The sequence below is a fragment of the Rousettus aegyptiacus genome, unplaced genomic scaffold (genome assembly GCF_014176215.1).
Source record: "Rousettus aegyptiacus isolate mRouAeg1 unplaced genomic scaffold, mRouAeg1.p scaffold_m13_p_12, whole genome shotgun sequence".
Classification (NCBI taxonomy): domain Eukaryota; kingdom Metazoa; phylum Chordata; class Mammalia; order Chiroptera; family Pteropodidae; genus Rousettus; species Rousettus aegyptiacus.
Window position 1 is genome coordinate 18,115,556 of NW_023416287.1, and position 18,517 is coordinate 18,134,072.

Consider the following 18,517-nt stretch of genomic DNA (forward strand, 5'->3'; position numbering starts at 1 on the left):
TCACCGCTGCCATAGTGGGCAGTCTTCGAATTTTGACTTCCCTCTCTAACCTGCCTGTTATTATTTATTTTTCACAGTCTTCAGGTAGTTTTTTATTTTTGTCAGAGATTTTAATTACAATCAGTGAGAGAGAAAGGCTGTAATGGGTTTCCTCCATCTTGCCTGCACCAGAAGTAAAAAACGGGTGTTTTGATTAATGACAAGTCCAATTGTACTGATGGGGAGAAAATACTGTGCTCGAGATCCAGAAAGTAATAGTTTTAGTGGATAAATATGATGCACTTATCAAATGCTGCCTGCAGAACTATTGTCCAGTTCTGAGACTCACACTTTCACTATCTCCAAGATGACTATTTCATACCTCTACTTCCAAAACACCAATTCCATATCCCTCTTACTCTCAGCTGAACATTGTGCTTCTAAATTCTCTGGGAAAGCAGAAACAATCAGAAGATAGTTTCCACATCTACTGATCTGTTTACATCTCTACCAATGTGCTCTGTCTCCCCTACAGCTACTATGGGTGAATGGCCCATGCTCTCAGCTAAGTCAATTTCTCTAAGTTAGATTCCATCCTCTCTAGCCTCCTGAATAACATCACTCTAGCAACTGTCCTTTTTTCCCCTGCATCATTAAGAATTTCCTCCCTATTGATTATTCCTATAAGTATACAAATATGTTATATTATCCACCTTCTTAAAAGAAAATCAATTCTCTTAACCCCATAACCCTTTTAAATACTCTATTCCACACTTCTCTCAATAGGAATTAATACTCTATTTATACCCTACTTTTCTGCTCCCCTATAAAACAAGTCATACTCATCAAAAGAGTTATTTATATTCATGATCTCTAATTAGTTTACCCACTTTCTTTCTTAATCCCACTCCAATTAGGCTTTTGTCCCTACCACACCACCCAAAGTGCTCTTATGAAAGTCACCAATGACCTTCATCAAGAATCGCTTCTCCATCCTTACCTAATTCTACCTATCAGGAACATCTGTTACAGTTGATCGTTTTCCCTTGGAACCTGTTTTTCACTTGGCTTCAGAGATACCTCTCTGTCTTGGTTTTCTTCATATCTCACTGTCCACTTCTCAATTTTCTTTCAGGTTTCTCTTCAATTCCCAATCTTTAGCTGCTGGATGGAGTACCCAGGGTTTAGTCCTTAAATGTTTTCTTTATTTACACTAAACCTTAGGTGATCACATTCAGCTTCATGGATTTACATATCATCTATATGGTAAGTCCCGAAAGTTAGGTCACCAACAATTCAAGAATCATTATTCATTACATAATGTGAAAGCGATTGGTGAGTCTGTGAGTCCTGATGTGAAGGCAGCTGAAGAGTTTTTGGAAACTCTAGATAAGCTGATTATGGAGGAAAATTGCTTGCCAGTATTCAGTATGGATGAAACCTCCCTATTCTGGAAACAGATGCCTGGAAGGACTTTTACCATAAGGAGGCCAAGTCAATGCCAGGTTTCAAGGCTTTTAAGGACAGGATAACAGTTGTGCTTAGAAGCAATGTTTCAGGCTACAATTTGAAACCCTTTGTGATTTAGCACAGTGAGAAGCCCAGGGCCTTCAAGCATATCAATAAGCAAACACTGCCAGTGTACTACAGGAGCAATAAGAAGTCATGGATGACCCAGCTCCTCTTCCAAGACATCCTCCTGAATTGCTATGCCAGAGAAATGGAGAGATACTGTTTAGAGTATGGCATTCCTTTCAAGATTTTGCTATTGTTGATAATGTTCCCAGATACCCTTCATATTATTGGTGCTCTTCATCCCAATATCAAAGTGGTATTTCTCCCTCCAAATATCACCTCGTTGATCCAACCAATGGATCGAGGAATTATAGCGGCTTTTAAGGCCTACTACCTGAGGAGGACCTTTGCCCAAGCTATTGCTATAACTGAGGAATTTCACTGATGTAGTTCTGGAAAGATTACGACATCTATGACTGCATCGAGAACCTTGCCTTGGCTTGGGGTGATGTCACCAAGGAGTATACAAATGGCATCTGGAAGGAGATACTGAAGAGGTTGGTCCGTGACTTTAAAGGATTTGCCAAGGATGAGTAAATTGCAAAAATCCATGATGATGTGATTGACATAGCAAAAACTTAATCTGGTGTGATGAAGGTGACACTGAAGAGTTTTTAGAGATGGTTTTTGAGGAACAGACTAATGAGGAGTTGTTGGAAAGAGAACAGGAAAATACAGCTAAAGAAGAGGCAATGGAAAAGGAAACTGTAGAAGAAAAAGATGAACCCCCAAGGAAATTCAGTGAAGGGTTTGGCAGAAGCTTTTGTTGACCTCAACAAACTCCTTAAAAAAGTTTGAAAATACGGATACCAATACTAAAATGTTTTCATTAACAGAGAAGAATGTTTATGGTTCATTAGCTGTTTATAAGCAAGTTTCCTATGAAAAAAAGAAAAAAGAAATAAGCCAAGCAAACCACCATAGACATATTTCTGAAAAGAGCGACCCCTCCTCAGGAAAAGCCTCAGGCATGTCTTTCAGAAGGTATTCCAGAAGTACTGTTATCACAGAAAACAATAGTTCCATGTGTGTTATTGCCTCTGAACCCCATCAGTGGGACAAAAATGTGGAAGTAGAAGACAGTGATAGTGATGATCCTGACCCTGTGTAGATGTAATGTGTGTGTTTGTATCTTAGTTTTTAAACAAACAAACAAAAAAATTCAAGTAAAGAAAACCCAGATTTTAAGAATAGAAAAAAGCTTATAGAATAAGAATATAAAGAAAGGAAATATTTTCATATAGCTGTGCAATGTGTTTGTGTTTTAAGCCGTGTTATTACAAAAGAGTCAAAAAGCTTTAAAAAAAGTTTATCGAGTAACAAATTTACAGTAAGCTTGGTTTATTATTGAAGAAATAAAATATTTTGTATAAATTTATTGTAGCCCGAGTGTCATATGCAGGTACACATATATCAGTCCTTCAGACAGATGAAGGGATATTAGAAGAAGCAGAGTTTTCGTTTTTGTACACTGGAAGTGAGAATAACATCTGTCCTTCTTTCCTAATGAACTTGTTGGGGTATCAACATTTTAAATAAGATAATAGCAAAAAGTGTTTCTGTAACTATAAAATTGTATATAAAAGTGTGAGGTTCTTATTATTAAAGCTGAAGACTGGATTAAATAACTTCCTTTCTCAAAAAATCTTCGGTTCATTCATTCATCCAGCCATTCGTTGCCTATCTTCTAAATCCCTGGTACTATTCTAGGTATTAAGGATACAAAGATGAACAAGGGTATTATTTTCTTAGAGGGGGAAATAGTTAAGTATTGACTACAGAAGTAAGTACAAGTCTTAGCATGGCATTCTTAATCCGGTATCCAAATGTCTCATTTTATCTCCACGACATTGTCTTACATAAACTATATTCAGAGCAGCCGCATCAGACCATTTACCATTCCCTAAACATAAGATGCACTTCCGCCCTCTTTGCCTTTGTGCTGTGATATCAGTCCAAAATCCACTCATTTTTCATTAACTGAACAAACATGTTTGGGCTCTTCCCTTATGTTAGGTATTTTTCTGGGTGTCAGTCAGGAGCACATTGATAAATAAGACATAATTTCTGCCCTCAAAGATCTTAGCCTAAGAGGCGAGATGCATCTCCTCTCTTCAAGCTGTGAAATGCTTCTCTTTTTTCAAGGCCCAGGTGAAATCTGTGGTCTCTGTGTAGCTTTCCCTGATCCCTTTTCCTCAGTGCATAGCTTATAGTTATTTTGTACCTTTTTCATTCCTTCTTTGTTAAATGAGTTTTTTTGTATGCCTCTCCCTCCAGACTATGAGTTCCTGGACAAGGACCATATCTTACCCATTTCTGCATTCCTGAGAACAGTTAGCACAATGCTATGCATCAAATAGGCCCCAGCAAAAGTTGGCTGAATTGGAAGAAAAATAGGGTATAGAAACTTAACCTAAGACCACCTGGCAGTAGGCATAAAATCATAAATACATGTTGAACCAAATTATAAGGTGGGGGAAATACAGTAAGCCAAGCGGGAGCCACTTGTTTAAATTTATTCCAGATTTGTTTATTTCTTTTGTAAACTCCAACAGAACCTCCAGTAGTCTGGCTGTCGGGGGGATAAGCTTAAGCCAAACAATTTGAGGTGGTTTCGTTAAGATGAATAGGACTGCTAGGACTCTTACAGTTGTCTAAATGCACGAGCTGTCTGCACTTAGGAACTAGAATCCTAGCTATCAGAAAGTTATCTTAAAAGTTACAGACTCCCTTCCAGAGAGGGACACTGACTTATCCAAGGTCGCACGGCTGTGAACAAATATCCACATGCATAGGCAGATGAACCTTCTATTCACTCTCTACTTTGTTAGAACCTCCTGGAAATGAGGCTCATACCTTCACCCTAAAAAGTCAGAGTTATTTATCCTACTGTTTTCCTGCCTCTTTACCTCTCCTGCTTTTGGATTTAAACATGAGCTTTCAGAGAAGCACTGCAAGTAGTCCCATTACCTCTGCATTTTATGAGTCCTGCCCCCTCTCATAGCATGGTATAGAAGTAATAGCTCAGGGTCAAAAGTCAGAAGTCCCAACTTCTAGTTGCAGTACTTGTATCAGCTAACGTAGAACCTGGGACTAGCTGCTCAGTCTTTCCCAGTTTCAGTTTCCTCATCAGTACAAGAGTGCTCAGGTCTAACATTTTACAATTCTATCTCCTTATTCTCCGTGTGGACTCAAAGGAAGATTGAGCAAACTGTGGATTGAGAAAGCACAAAGAGAGAATTAACCTCATCTAACCTAACTCCAGACACTTTTCTTTATATACAAAATAATTGTTAATATTTTTTGCTGGCCACTGATTTAAGCAGCTATTGCTCCTTTTTTCATATTCAAGATAATTTTATTGTTAGTACTTTGTAACATCTTTATTGATATATAATTCACATATCATAATATTCATCCAAAGTATGCAATGTAATGTTTTAAAAACTATATTTAGAATTATGAATTCATCATCACACTCTAAGTTTAGAATATTTTCATCACCTCCAGAAGAAGCCCTGTACCCTTTCACAGTGACTCTCTGTCACTACTCCATGCCCCCTACACTAGACACTACTGATCTCCTTTCCCTATGGATCGTCTATTCCATTTCATATAAATGGAATCATACAAGATGTAGTTCTTTGTGACTGGCTTCTTTCACTTCTAATATTTTCAAGGCTCATCCATGTTGTAGCATGTGTCACTATTTAGTTCATTTTTATGGCTCTTTCCTTCCATTGTATGAATATACCATATTTTGTTCATCCATTCATCAAATGATAGACATTTGGATTGTTTCCACCTTTCAACTGTTATGAATAATGCAGCTAAGAACATTCATGTACAAGTATTTGTATAAACATACATTTTTAATCCTCTTGAGTATATACCAGTAGAATTACTGAGTCTTAGGGTAACTCTATTTTTAACTTTCGGGAAACTGTCAAATGTTTTCCAAAGTGGCTTTATCATCTTACATGCCCGACAGCACTGTATGAAGTTTCCACTTCCTCTACATCCTAGCCAACACTTATTGTCTGTCTTTTTTTATTATATCCTTTCTCGATGGTGTGAAGTGGTATCTCATTATAGTTTTGATTTGCATTTCCTTAATGATCGATGACACTGAGTATCTTTACATGTGCTATTGGCCAATGGCATACTTTGAAAAATGCCTTTTTAAAATTGGGTTATTTGTCTTTTTATTATTGTGTTGTAAGAGTTCTTTATATATTCTGGATACTAGATTCTTATCAGATATATGATTTACAAATATTTTTTTCTGTTCTGTGGGACATATTTTCACTTTATTGATAGTGTGATGTAAAGTGCAGAGATATTTTATTTCCATGAAGTCTATTTTATCTATTTTTAATTTTGTTGCTTGTGCTTTTGTATCATATCTAAGAAACCACTGCTTGATCTAAGGCCAATATTAGCACCTATGTTTTCTTCTAAATCTTTTATAGTTTTAGATCTTATATTTAACTCTTTGATCCATTTTGAATTAATTTGTATATATAGTGTAAGGTTTGGATTCCAACTTCATTCTTTTGCTGGTTAATATCCAGTTGTCCCAGCATCATTTATCGAAAAGATTATTCCTTCTCCACTTATCTTAGCATCTTGTAGAAAATCAATTGACCATAAATGTAAGGGTTTATTTCTGGAGTATCATTCCTATTCCATTGATCTAAATGTCTGTCCTTATGCCAATAAAATGCTATGTTGATCACTGTAGCTTTGTTGTAAGTTTTGAAATACAGAAGTGTGGGTCCTTGTGGAGAAAAGGGAACCTCATACACTGTTGGTGGCATTGCAGATTGGTACAGCCACTGTGGAAAACAGTCTGGAGGTTTCTTGAAAAATTAAAAATGAATATACCTTTTGACCTAGAAATTGCACTTCTAGGTATTTATCCACAGAAAACCAAAACAATAATTTGTGAAGATCTATGCATCCCTATGTTCATGGTAATACTATTTAGAATAGGCAAGATAGGAAGCAACTTGGATAAAGAAGTTATGGTTCATATATATAATGGCATATTATTCAGTCATAAAAAAATAAAATCCTACCATTTGTAATGACATGGATGAACTTAGAGGTTATTATGCTGTGTGAAATAAGTCAGAGAAAGATAAATACCATATGATTTCACTTATATATGAAATCTAAGGAACAAAAAGAACAAATTAATCAAAAACAGACTCACAAATATAGAGGACAATCTGGTGATAGCCAGAGGGGAGGGAAATTGGGAGATTGGAAGAAAGGGGTGAATGTTTAAGAAGTACAAATTAGCAGTTGATAGATGGTCCCAGGGATGGTGAGCACAGCATAGGGAATGCAGTCAGCAGTAATGTTTTGGCTAGGTGGAGAGCCAGAGGAGAGAAAGCAGTCAGCGTGATCATTTCATAAACTATATAAATGTCTAACCAATGTACTGTGTACTTGAAATTAATAATAATAAAACAGAAGTGTGGATCCTCAGCTTTTTTCCAAGTATTTTTTGGGGGGGCAGGGGAAACTATTCTGAGTCTTTTGCACTTCTATATGAATTTTGGAATTAACGCATTGTTTTCTGCAAAAAAAAAAAAAAAGCGGCTGGGATTTTAACAGAGATTTATGGAATCTGTAGGTTAGTTTGGGGAGTATTGCTGTCTTAACGTGTAAAGTCTCTTGTCAATAAATGCAGGATGTTTTACCCTTTATTTAGGCCTTTTTAAATTTCTTTCAATAAGGATTTGTAGTTTTGAGTGCTTACATCCTATGCTTCATTTGTTAAATTTATTCTTAAGTATTTTATTCCTTTTTTTATACTATTGCAAATAGAATTCTTTTCTTTATTTCATTATTGAATTGTTCATTACTAGTACATGGAAATACAATTATCGTTTTTTGTGAAATATAAGTGATTTTAAAATATTAATTTCGTATCATGCAAACTTGCTAAACTTGTCGATTAGCTTTAATAGTTTTTTGGTAGATTCTTTAGAATTTTCTATGTATAAGATTATGTCATTTCTAAGTAGATATACTTTTACTTCTTTACTTTCCAATCCAGATGGCTTTTATTTCTTTTCCTTGCCTAATTGTTCAGGTTAGAACCTCAAATACAATGTTGAATAGAAGTAGGAAGAATATGGCCTGAAACATGATCAGTTCTTGAAAAAGGTACATGTGTGCATGAGAAGAATATACATTTTGCTGCTGTTGGATAGAGTGTCCTAATGATGCATGTTAGGTCTCATTGGTTTATAGTGTTGTTCAAGTAAGTGCATATATGTTTATAATTGTTACATTTTCCTGATGGATTGACCCTTTCCTTATTATAAAATGTTCTTCTTCATCTCTAATAATTTTTTGTCATAAAGTCTAATTCGTCTGATATTTGTATAGCCACTCCAGCTGTCTTATGGTTTTCTCTCCTTTTACTTCCAATCATTTGCATCTTTAAATATAAAGTATGTCTACTGTAGACAACATAAAGTTAGATTTTAGGTTTTGTTCCGTATGACAATCTCTGACTTTCGATTGCATTGTTTGTTAATCTATTCACATTTAATGCTTTTTTCTCAGCTTTTATAATTGACAAATAGAAATTATATATATTTAAATCACACAACCTCGTATTTTGATATAGGTATTTATTGTGAAAAGATGACTGAAATCAAGCTAATTAACATAACACTCACCTGACCCAGTTACCTTTTTTGTGCATATCATGAGAACACTTGATATCTACTCCCTAAGCAAATTTTAAGTAACAATACATTATTATTAACTGTGTCACCATGCTATACTTTAGGTCTCCAGAGCTTATTCATCTAATAGCTGAAAGTTTGTACCCTTTGACCAACATCTCCCCCATTTTCCCCACTCCCTTGTAACTATTATTCTACTCTTTGTTACAATAAGTTCAACTTTTCTAGATTCTACATCTAGGTGAGATCATGCAGTATTAGTCTTCTGTGTTTGGATTATTTCACTTAGCATAATATCCTCCGAGTTTCTCCATGTTGTTGCAAATGGCAGTATTTAATTCTTTTTAAAGGCTGAATAATATTCCATTGTATATATACCACATTTTCTTTATCCATTTATCTATTGACAGATACTTAGGTTGTTTCCATATCTTGGATACTGTGAATAATGTTGCAGTGAACATGGGAGTACATGTATCCCTTTGAGATAGCAATTTTTTATTTCCTTTGGATATACATACCCAGAAGTAGGATTGTGGGATCAATTTTTTTGAGGAACCTTCCATACTGTTTTCCGTATGGCTATATCAATTTACTTTTTCACCAATAGTGTATAAGGGTTTCCTTTTCTCCTCATCTTTTCCAACTCTTGTCCTTGTTTTTTTAATAGCCATCTTAAATGAGGTGATAGCTCATTGTGGTTATGATTTGCATTTCCCTGATGATTAGTGTTGTTGAGTACCTTTTTATATACTTGTTGGCCATCTGTGTATCTTCCTTAGAAAAATGACGATTCAAATCCTCTACCCATTTTTAAATCAAATTGTTTCTTTTCTGCTATTGATTTGTATGAGTTCATTAAATATTTGAGATATTAACCCTTTATTACATATGTGATTTGTAAATATTTTCTCCCATTTTGTAGGTTGCCTTTTCATGGTTTCCTTTGCTAGGCAGAAGCTTTTAGTTTGATGTAGTCCCACTTGTTGATTTTTGCTTTTGTTGCCTTTTTATTTATTTTCTTGGTAGTTGATTCAGGGCTTAAAATAGAAATCTTATCAGAATCTACTTCAGAGCTATACCTTTTATTTTTTAAGCTATTATTATTTAATAATAACATTACATGTGAACAGTGCTTTGAAGTTTGTAAGTTTCTTTCATATCCATTGTCTTACATTATCCTTACAGCAGCAATATGAAGCAAGCAGGCCATAGATTTCTATTCTCATTATATAGATGAAAAAACAGAATCAGTGAGGTGGAGTTATTGTACAAAGTCACACAACTAGATAACGGCAGAATCCGAACTACTACCCGGGCCACATTCATTCATTCAAATGTTAATTCATTTTGTCAAATGTATTTGTTGACCACATACTACTGAACTTAGCATGACAAGGAGGATGCCCAGGCAGTACCTAGAATACTAAGTCATTCCAATTATATCAAGCAGCTACTTTATCAGTCCTGGGTTAGGGGATACAATTTTTACCTTTTGGAAGGCTCATATTCCAGAATAGAATACAAATTATTATAATACAAGGCAACAGTATTCTAATAGGGACTGTAAAGCATGCTTTGGGAGCACGGAGGAGAGAGTAAATAAATATGTATAGGAGAATCACAGATGATGTCCCAGCAGAGATGACATTTGATCTGGGTTTCAAAAGACCAGGAGAAGTTTGCCAGGGAAAGAGAAAAATATGACATGAAGTGGCATAACAAGAAAGGACAGGGTAGTTTGAGAAAACAAGAGTGATCTGGAGAGGCTAGATGGTAGGCTGAGAGAGGAGGAAGGTACTGTAGATTGAATGTTTTGGTTTCCCTTCCCCCAAATTTATATGTTGAAACCTGATCCCCAAAGTGATGGTACTTGGAGGTAAAGGCCTTTGGGGAGATGATTGGGTCATCTTCCCAAAGATGAAGATAGAGCACTCATGAATGGGATTACACCCTTATAAAAGAGACCCCAGAGAGCTCCCTCTTCCCACTTCCATCATGTGAGGACACTGGGAAGATGGCCACCTCTGAACCAAGAAGCAGGCCTTCACCAGGTACAAAATATCCTTTAAAAATCAATAACCTAAAGCACGATTGGACTTCCCAGCCTTCAGAACTGTGAGAAATAAGTGTTTGTTGGTTAAGCCACCCACTCTATCATATTTCTGTTACAGCAATCCAAATAGACTAAGAGGGGTTAAAGATGAAGCTAAAGAAGACATAAGTTGGCGCTGGGTTGTACAGGGTCTTAACTCCACGCCGTCGAGTTTGGATTTTATCCTATGAATAGTGGAAGAACTAAAGAATTCTGGGCAGATGACTGGCATGTTTTAGAAAGAGCATTCTAATGGCCAACATTTTGAGGGGACTAAAAGCATGTAAAATCGAATTTTAGTTAGTAGTCTAGGTTAGAGGTGGTAAGCGCCTGTACTCTTGTGGTGGCAGCACTGATGAAAGGCAGGTAACATAACATCTCAGAACCTGAGTACATCTGCCTCACACTCCAAGATTTCACTTTTTTCCCTACTGGCTTCTTCCCATCTCCTTTCCCTTGTTCCATAACTTGAGATAAGGCCTAGTCTGGGCAGGCCAGGTTCTTAAACTTGAAGTCAGTGGTTCTCAACCTCTCTGAAGTCCCTTTTTAACAATGCATCTGAAAGGGGAAAGAATTCAGCAGATTTCTGTCCACCAACCTTCAATAATTCCCCAAATTTTTACCACCTAAAGAACACGATCCTTCAACAGGTTTTCGAGGCCCAGTATAATGAAACTCCAGCTTACCTTTCTCATTTTCCACCATTCCTCTCTTCTCCAGTCATACTGGGGATAGCTATCCTTCCTAAAATTTACTTTGCTTTTTCCTAACTATGTCAGTATTTAAGCTATTCTGTCGATGTTTCCTATCAGTTCATGGTAGTTTCTTACCCACTCACAAATCCTACATTCACCCCACCCTCAGATTCCTCTGATTCCCTTATTTTTAGTACAGGAGGAAAAGCATACATTCTAGAACATGAAGGCATGGGTTTGAGTCCTGGCTCTGCCATTTACTTTATTTACTTACTTCCCTCACTACCCTCACTAAATATGTTTCCTAATCTAAAGTGAGGAGAATACCTATCTTACACGATCTCGGCGAGTATTAAATGATAAATACAAGTTAAATAATTCAAAAAAACTGTAAAGCAATCTGTAGATGAGAGCTACAACAGTAAGTCACAACAGAGCATATTTATTTATGTTTCTTCTAATTATTAGGATATTCTGTCTTATATTATTCTTATTTGTAGATATTTTATCTTCCTAAGTAAATGATGAGCTTCTTAAGAAGAATCATGTCTTAATCATTTTGTATCTTCCAAAGTACACAGATAAATTTTGTATATGGAAGTTACTGATAAACATTTACTGAGTGAGTAAATAAACTGATGGTGAGAGACAACGTGAAAATTTTGAGTTTTTTTTTTTTTTTTTTTTTGGTTTCCCAACATCTGAAACCTCTTCCTCTGTGTAACTTAATGGGAAACAGCATCCCATCTCCTACAAGAGAAGCCAAAGACACCTAAAGTTTTCCTTTACCTCCACTTCCAGCTAAGGCCAAGGCAACATGATCTAGGCTTGGTCATTCGGATGCTCCCACCAGAACTATGAATCTTGAACAAAGAATATAAAGACGGAGGGACAGCATAGAATTCAAGATGGCAGCCTGCAGTAGTGATGGAGGTAGTGATTCCACCTGTGGTATCCTTACTTCGACCATTTCTGAATTGTGACTTTGGTTGTGATCCCTGGTTCTGTTTTCTGCACTTGATTAGCTCACCTTCCCATCAACCCTAAGGATTACTTGAAACCTGACAATGTATTTATTTCTCCCTTCAGTTGGCAGAGTTAGTTTCTGTTGCTTATAACTAAGAATCTTGGTATACCTTTGGGATAAGGTTTTAGGGAGGAGAGAGCTACTGTTATATTACTTCTGTTTTTTAAATCTATTCTTTAAAAATTGATAACCTAAAGGAAACTTGGACAAAAAGAAGTGGTAGAAAATAAAATTGAAAATTAGAATGGAGCCAGATTATACAAGTCCTTAAATGTCATTTTGAAGATTCTGAATTTAGCTCAATAAGTATGGAAAATTTAAAAAACAGAATGATGATATGATCATATCTATGTGTGGGCTTTTTGTTTGTTTGCTTGTTTTTTTGATTTTGGTCATGTAGAGGATGAAACAGAACTCAGAGGAATTAGGTTACCAGGAAAACAATTAAGAGGAGGCTATTGCCATGGTCCAGACAAAAGATTGAGAACATTTCTTAATTAAGAGACAGAGACAGGTTGTCAGTCACAGATTGGGTTTTCTGGAAGCAGATGCTGAGACAGAGTTTGAGGTGCGAGATATTTACTAGAGAGAGGAAGCAGGATTGAACAAAGGGAAAAGTCAAACTGAATGTAAATCTGACATAGATCCAGCTTACCTGGCAAGGAGCTGTGGAGTAAATAGTACTTATCAGAATTGTCCTGCCATAGGCTAAAATGGCTGACCTTTTATACTTCTGCTTTGCTTAGTTGTCAGATGAGGACAGCCGCAGGGCAAGCATGACTTTGTGCAGAACTGTTCTCTGAAGGGAAGGCAGACTCTGAAAGAAGTGAAGCAGCAAGAGGCTATCTATTGGCTATACTCCTTGTAGCTGAACAGCAAGTCTTTTCTGGAAGGTAGAACTGGATGGCACACCTCTGTGTCTACCACAGAGAAAGGGATGACCTGTGTATCTTGAACAAAAAGCAATGGAGTGGAAAAGAAGGAATGAATTCTACAGATATTTTATTTCATAGGTGGGGATGAAGAGGGAGTAAATAAAGGTTAACACGAGGTCTTCACATTGATATGGTTTGATGGTAATTCTGTTTTATTGATAGTAAACAACAGAAGAGAGAGAACAGTTTTGGGGAGAAAGATATGGAGTTTATTTTGAACATGTTGACTCTAAAATGTCTGCATAATATTCGAGGTGAAGGTCAGCAGCAAGTGCTATATTTATTGGCTATATGTATTCTTATTTAATACACATAATGCCTCTATTAGGTAGGTATTGTTTTTATTATACCCTTTTCGTATATTTTATCGTACTTTTTGTTTATGAAGAAACTGAGACTTGAAATTAACGTGCCCAACTCAAGGAAGTAAAACTCAAGTCTGTCTGATAAAAAACACATGCTCTCAAAGACAAGATTATATTGCTTCCCTGCAATATTTTGCAATTAGGGGTCTTTGATTATCTTAGAGTAGTTTATAGAGAAGTCAGATTGCAGTGGGTTGAAGAATGACTGAGAGATGAGGAAGTAGATACAAAGCGTATAGGCTACTTTTCCAGAAGTTCTGCAAAGCAGAGGAAATAATAATGCCTTATGTATAAGGAATCTATTAATATATTGATTGATTAACTCCTTGCTCCCATATTACTTGGATTTTATACTTCCATCATTTCTCTAGTTATTTCTTTCTACCTCTGTTATACCATTGTCCCTTCCCATATCTGACACACATGGAAGCATTGAATGTTGTTTATTCTGGTTGTGGATGACTTGTTTTATTTGGTTTTATGTTTTGAATGCCTCGGGAGATTCTGTCTGTCTTTGGAGGATGGGCCATAGACCCCCACCCCCACCACCAGTCCATCATCTGTTTTCCACAAAGATAGAGAAGCATTCACTTCTCAGACCAATTCAGAAAAGCATTCAAGTTTGTAGGTTCTTAACAAACCTGGTGTCTCTCTACCTAGCCTTCTCTCCTTCCACCCCACCTCCAACCTTTAGTGGGCAGATTTGGGAGAAGAAAGGAGCTGCCACTCCAAACCTTCTGGGCTATAATATCCCAAATGGGGACTCTGGTATTTCAGTGAGCTGAGATCTTCCCTTGCCAGCCCCCATCAGTCCAGCCCTTTTCCAGAGGGGGATGAAAAGTAATTAACACCGTCCACCTGTGCACAGGAAGATGCCTACAGCCACACCAGCGATGATGAAACTGCCCACCAGGACACCCAGGACCAGCGAAGTGTAGGGGCGGCCTGTTTGGCTCCCTGGAGAACATGCAGAGAGTTAGCCTGAAGAACATACCCCCAAGGAATAATCCTTGGTTTGAGTCAAACCCTTAGGAATTTCTAAAGGAAGGGGCTAGTTCACCAGGTGACTTAAGCTGCGTGTACTCTGTTCCAAACCCCCAGCCCTGGGTCTCCTGTTGCTCAAGGTATCCATCCTTCAGGTCCATTCATTTGCCCAGAACCCTCCCAAAACGCAGGCCTATTACCAATCCCATCATACCTTTCAACTGTTTCGCGGTGCTGTGTTCCTGCACGTACTGCACACAGGTGTCCTGCAGGAATTCCTGCAGTTCGTACCGAGTACGATTGTAGGCGTTGAGCTGCTTCAGGGTGTAGGTGACCACTGTGTGGTCAGCCTGGGGCCCTGCCACCCAGGAGGCCGTCTCTGGCTGAAACTTCACTAAGGGGGTCCCATTCACAGCCACTTCGAAGAAGACATGGGCTCTAGAGCTCTCGGGAGGCAGCTCACAGCCCAGGAAGCAGCGAATGGTCAGAGGAACTGTGGACGGGGGATTCAGGGTCAGGGGTCTGTGTGTAGAGGGTACCAGGTGTGGGGGATGTCCACCAGGGAGAAGTGAACTTTCAGAGTTCAGAGTGGATAAGGGACAGAGTCTACCCCGAGGTCATGCCAGCAGGAAGGGGGCTTGACAGAGGGTCCAAAAGCTAGGATGCCCACTCCTCTGTAGCCTCGAGCTCCCACACAGCAATCAGCAAATGCCGGTGCGGGTGCCAGGGCACCACTGGGCTCCTGAGAGCCACCGCCCACACAAGACCATGTCCACCGGGCTACCTCCATCCACAAGACGCCTCTGGCGCCGGTCCCTTCCACGAGGTCCCGCCGCATTCCGCCCAGACCCCGCCCCGCCCCGCCCCGCCTCGGCCCTGTCCCCGCGTGCGTGCGTGCGTGCCACTCACAGGCCAAGCCCCGCTCATTGTGCACCAGCTGCACCAGGCTTTGGAACTCCTGCAGGTACCGCCGCACACTTCCTTCTGTGACGGCCCAGCTCTGGGACTCCTGCAAGGCGTACAGCTGGCGGATCGTGATGTTGGAGTCCTGGCCTTTCAGCACGTGGGTCAGAAGACCCCCTAGCGACGCGTTGCCTTCGTGCAACACTTGGCCGGGGTCTGGGAAGTAGGAGATCTGGAGCATGTGGAGGTTCCAACGGTCTGGGGGCAGAAGTCAGCGCGTTGGTCCCTGGTTGGCGTGGGATGGGTCGGCGTGTAGCAGGAGATAATAACCCCCTACCCAGAGGCTGGCCACCCACCTTCTTGGCCTTCATAAACTGTATATAAAGCGTCCTCCTACCCTTCTTTCCATTTGATGCTCACAGTAACCCTGCCAGGGGGGCAGAACAGGGATTATCGTCTTCATTTTACAGATGAGGAAAGAGGCCAGAAGAGGAGAAGCCATTTGCCCCAGGGTAATCCAGTCAGTAGAAGAGCAACTCTGATCTCCTTTCTCTCTCACCCCTCCCCTGCCCCCCCCCCCCCCCCCCGTTTCCTGTTGGTCAAAAATTCCTGACATAATAAAATCTCTATTCTGTCTCCTCTGCCACTGCCCTACTTCAGGCCTTGTCGGTTCTCATCTGGACTTGGGTAGTAACTTCTTTCCTCATGCCCCAACCCTGTTGTTCAGTTTTGTCTCATAATCTGACCCCACCAGACCCAGAAATAAGATTAGGCCCTTCTTAAAATCCTCCAGTAACACATTCCCCTATCAATAATATTAGCTAATAATACTGTGCTTATTATGACCTGGGCACTGTACTCGACACACGTTATTATCTTATTTTTGCCTTCCTCCCATTAACTTAATGTAGTAGCTACTATTATTAACCCCAGTCCCTATGTGAAACAGGCTAAAATGGTATAGGAGAGCTAAGGTTTGAATGCAGGTATTCCAAGTCCAGCACTCTTAGCCACCTGACTACATTGCCTGCCCCCCCCCTACTCCCCTCTGCCATTAGGATATCTGCTCTCAAAATTAAGTCCAAAGTCTGTAGTACGGCATTCAAGGCTGCGGGGACTGAGCCTCAGCTGCCTTTTTCAGCCTCTCCCCAGTGTATAGGTATGTCCAACTCCTTGGGGTTTCTCATGCTGCCTTTTGACTGACATGCACATAACATGTGAGGGTTGCTTTGCCTCCTGGAAAACCCCTATTCATGCTTCAAGACCCAGCTCTGTTGTCTCCTTCTGATGCCTATCCTCTCCACCCACCCAGACCAGTGTGGATCTGTTTCAATGATCCCAGATTCTACAAAACTGTCTCTAAACACACAGGCTACACTGGGCTCCTTTAGGCTATAGAATCGCATCCGGTCATCTGCCCCCTGTACCCAGTAAGGGCCTAGCACAGAGTTGGTGCCAGAGAATGTCTGAGGAGGAAATGAGTCTGGGGTTTTAAATCTGTGTGTGTGTGTGTGCGTGTGCGCGCGTGCACGCGTGCGTGCTTGTATGTGCATGCGTGTGTTGACCATTTTTGCATTGGAGAAGTGCTCTGTGTCTGCAAGTGTGAATAAATATGTCTGTGTGGATAACTCTAGACGAGGTTCTTAATTGTTGTGTGGCCCAGTCTCCTCTGTGAAGTGGAGATAATGTTACCTATCTTGTAGGTTTTGTGGGGGTTAAATGAATCAATACATGCATTAATTACAGTGAGTATTCATTGAATACTGGTTATTATTTGCTCCCTCTCTGAGGGGGGACTGAAGCTGTAGAGATTGTGGGAGAGGAGAGAGGAGGCTCCTGTGCAGTTACAGTGCAGGGCAATACCTCTCCTGTGCTTTAAAGGAGTCCCTCGAGGCAGCCCGATCTCCCGTGAGTTCTCCCACTGACCACAGCTTCTCTCTTTCCCCCAGTTTCACCTCACCAACTGCCCCCAGTCTTTTTCCACCTTCTCTAGTCTCCTTTTCTGCCTCACTATCTCAGCCCCAAGTTTTCTCTCAGTTTTCCCAGTGTCTTCCCATTCCTTCCATCTCTCATCTCATCTCTGAATCTCTTCCCTAAACTCACCCCATCCACCGTCACCCTCAGCTCTCCCTCTCTAGACTTCACTTCAGTCCATCTCTCCCCTCTCCCTGAGGCTAATTCCCTCACCCTTTATCCCCGTCCCTTTACCATTTTTCCAGTCCTGTTTCCCCCCAGCCTCCTCCATCTCTCCCTTCCCATGTGCCAAACTATACTTCCTCATCTTGGCTTTGGGACACAAACCAGTCCCCAGGACCCTGCCTGCCCTATAGAGAGATCCAGCCAACTACTGACACAGACACTGTGGGATAAGCTCTCCTCTGGTCATGACCAGGTACCGAGAGAGGCTAAGAGTCTCCAGAACGATCCCGAGGCAGGAGATGTGCCCCCGACTCACCATCTGAGGCTTCCTGGCTACAAAGGGCCCTGCTGGGCAGGACCAGTAGAAGCAGCAATGGCAGAAATGTTGTCAACATCCTGGGGCTGAGGTTCTTGACCCCACCTGGGCTCTTGGCTCTGAGAGGCTGGGGGCTCCAGCTGGCTGCAGCCTAGGGGAAGAAGTGAGAACTGCCTGGGAGGAGAGGAGGCTGAACGGAGGAGGCTGGAAGGTGGCCAGGGAATGGGAGGAGAAAGAGGGCGTCAGGCTTTTAAAGTGTTATTCCTACCCTATCTCATTTCCTACTGGGGGCCGGCCTCTCTCTTGCCCTCCCTTTGCCCCGCCCTACTTCTCACCGCCGTGCCCGGACCTGCCTTTTCTCTTTTCCTGGGGCTGCTACTGAGGAACTGGGAGCGGCGGAAAAGGGGGGAGAAGGGCTTGGAGAGAAGTCCTTCCCTGGCTGAGTCAGGGGGTGGGGCATCTGTTTTCAACTTAGAGCCAACTTTAGAGTGTAGAGACCAGCAGGTTACTGATGCGAAAACCAAAGCCCAGAGAGGTTCGAAAATTTGCCCAAAGTTTGTACTTTATGGTAGTGACAGATTGGGGATTAGAATTCATTTTTTCATCATGCTGGCTACATTTTCTCAGAATTTTAAGGAAATAGTAATTACACAATCAGGGATCTTGCTCTCAGAAATAGTTATAAGTATAGAGCAGTTCACTGCAGAATCATTTGTAATAGGAGAGAATTATGACCAATCTAAATCGCAATAGAGGATTGTTACTTAAAGCAATATTTTTCAAGCTGAGATCAC

General features: G+C 40.2%; 1 protein-coding gene across 1 annotated transcript; it reads right to left on the reverse strand.

The window, feature by feature from the left end:
* Positions 1–11,721: 11,721 nt before the first annotated feature.
* PROCR (protein C receptor) lies at positions 11,722–18,007 on the reverse strand. The gene is made up of 4 exons (XM_016126408.2): positions 17,724–18,007; positions 15,275–15,526; positions 14,580–14,858; positions 11,722–14,338 (listed from the first exon to the last, which is right to left on the reverse strand). Exons 1-4 carry the CDS (start codon positions 17,800–17,802, stop codon positions 14,226–14,228), a joined length of 723 nt encoding a protein of 240 aa, XP_015981894.1. The 5' UTR covers positions 17,803–18,007; the 3' UTR covers positions 11,722–14,225.
* Positions 18,008–18,517: the final 510 nt, after the last annotated feature.

Excerpts from the sequence above, each read along its gene's own strand:
- PROCR (XM_016126408.2), bottom strand. The coding sequence starts at position 17,802 with ATGTTGACAACATTTCTGCCATTGCTGCTTCTACTGGTCCTGCCCAGC. Across the intron at positions 14,859-15,274 it reads CAATGAGCGGGGCTTGGCCT|TTCCTCTGACCATTCGCTGC; the intron begins GTGAGTGGCACG and ends CCCCGTCCACAG. Across the intron at positions 14,339-14,579 it reads CACCGCGAAACAGTTGAAAG|GGAGCCAAACAGGCCGCCCC; the intron begins GTATGATGGGAT and ends CATGTTCTCCAG.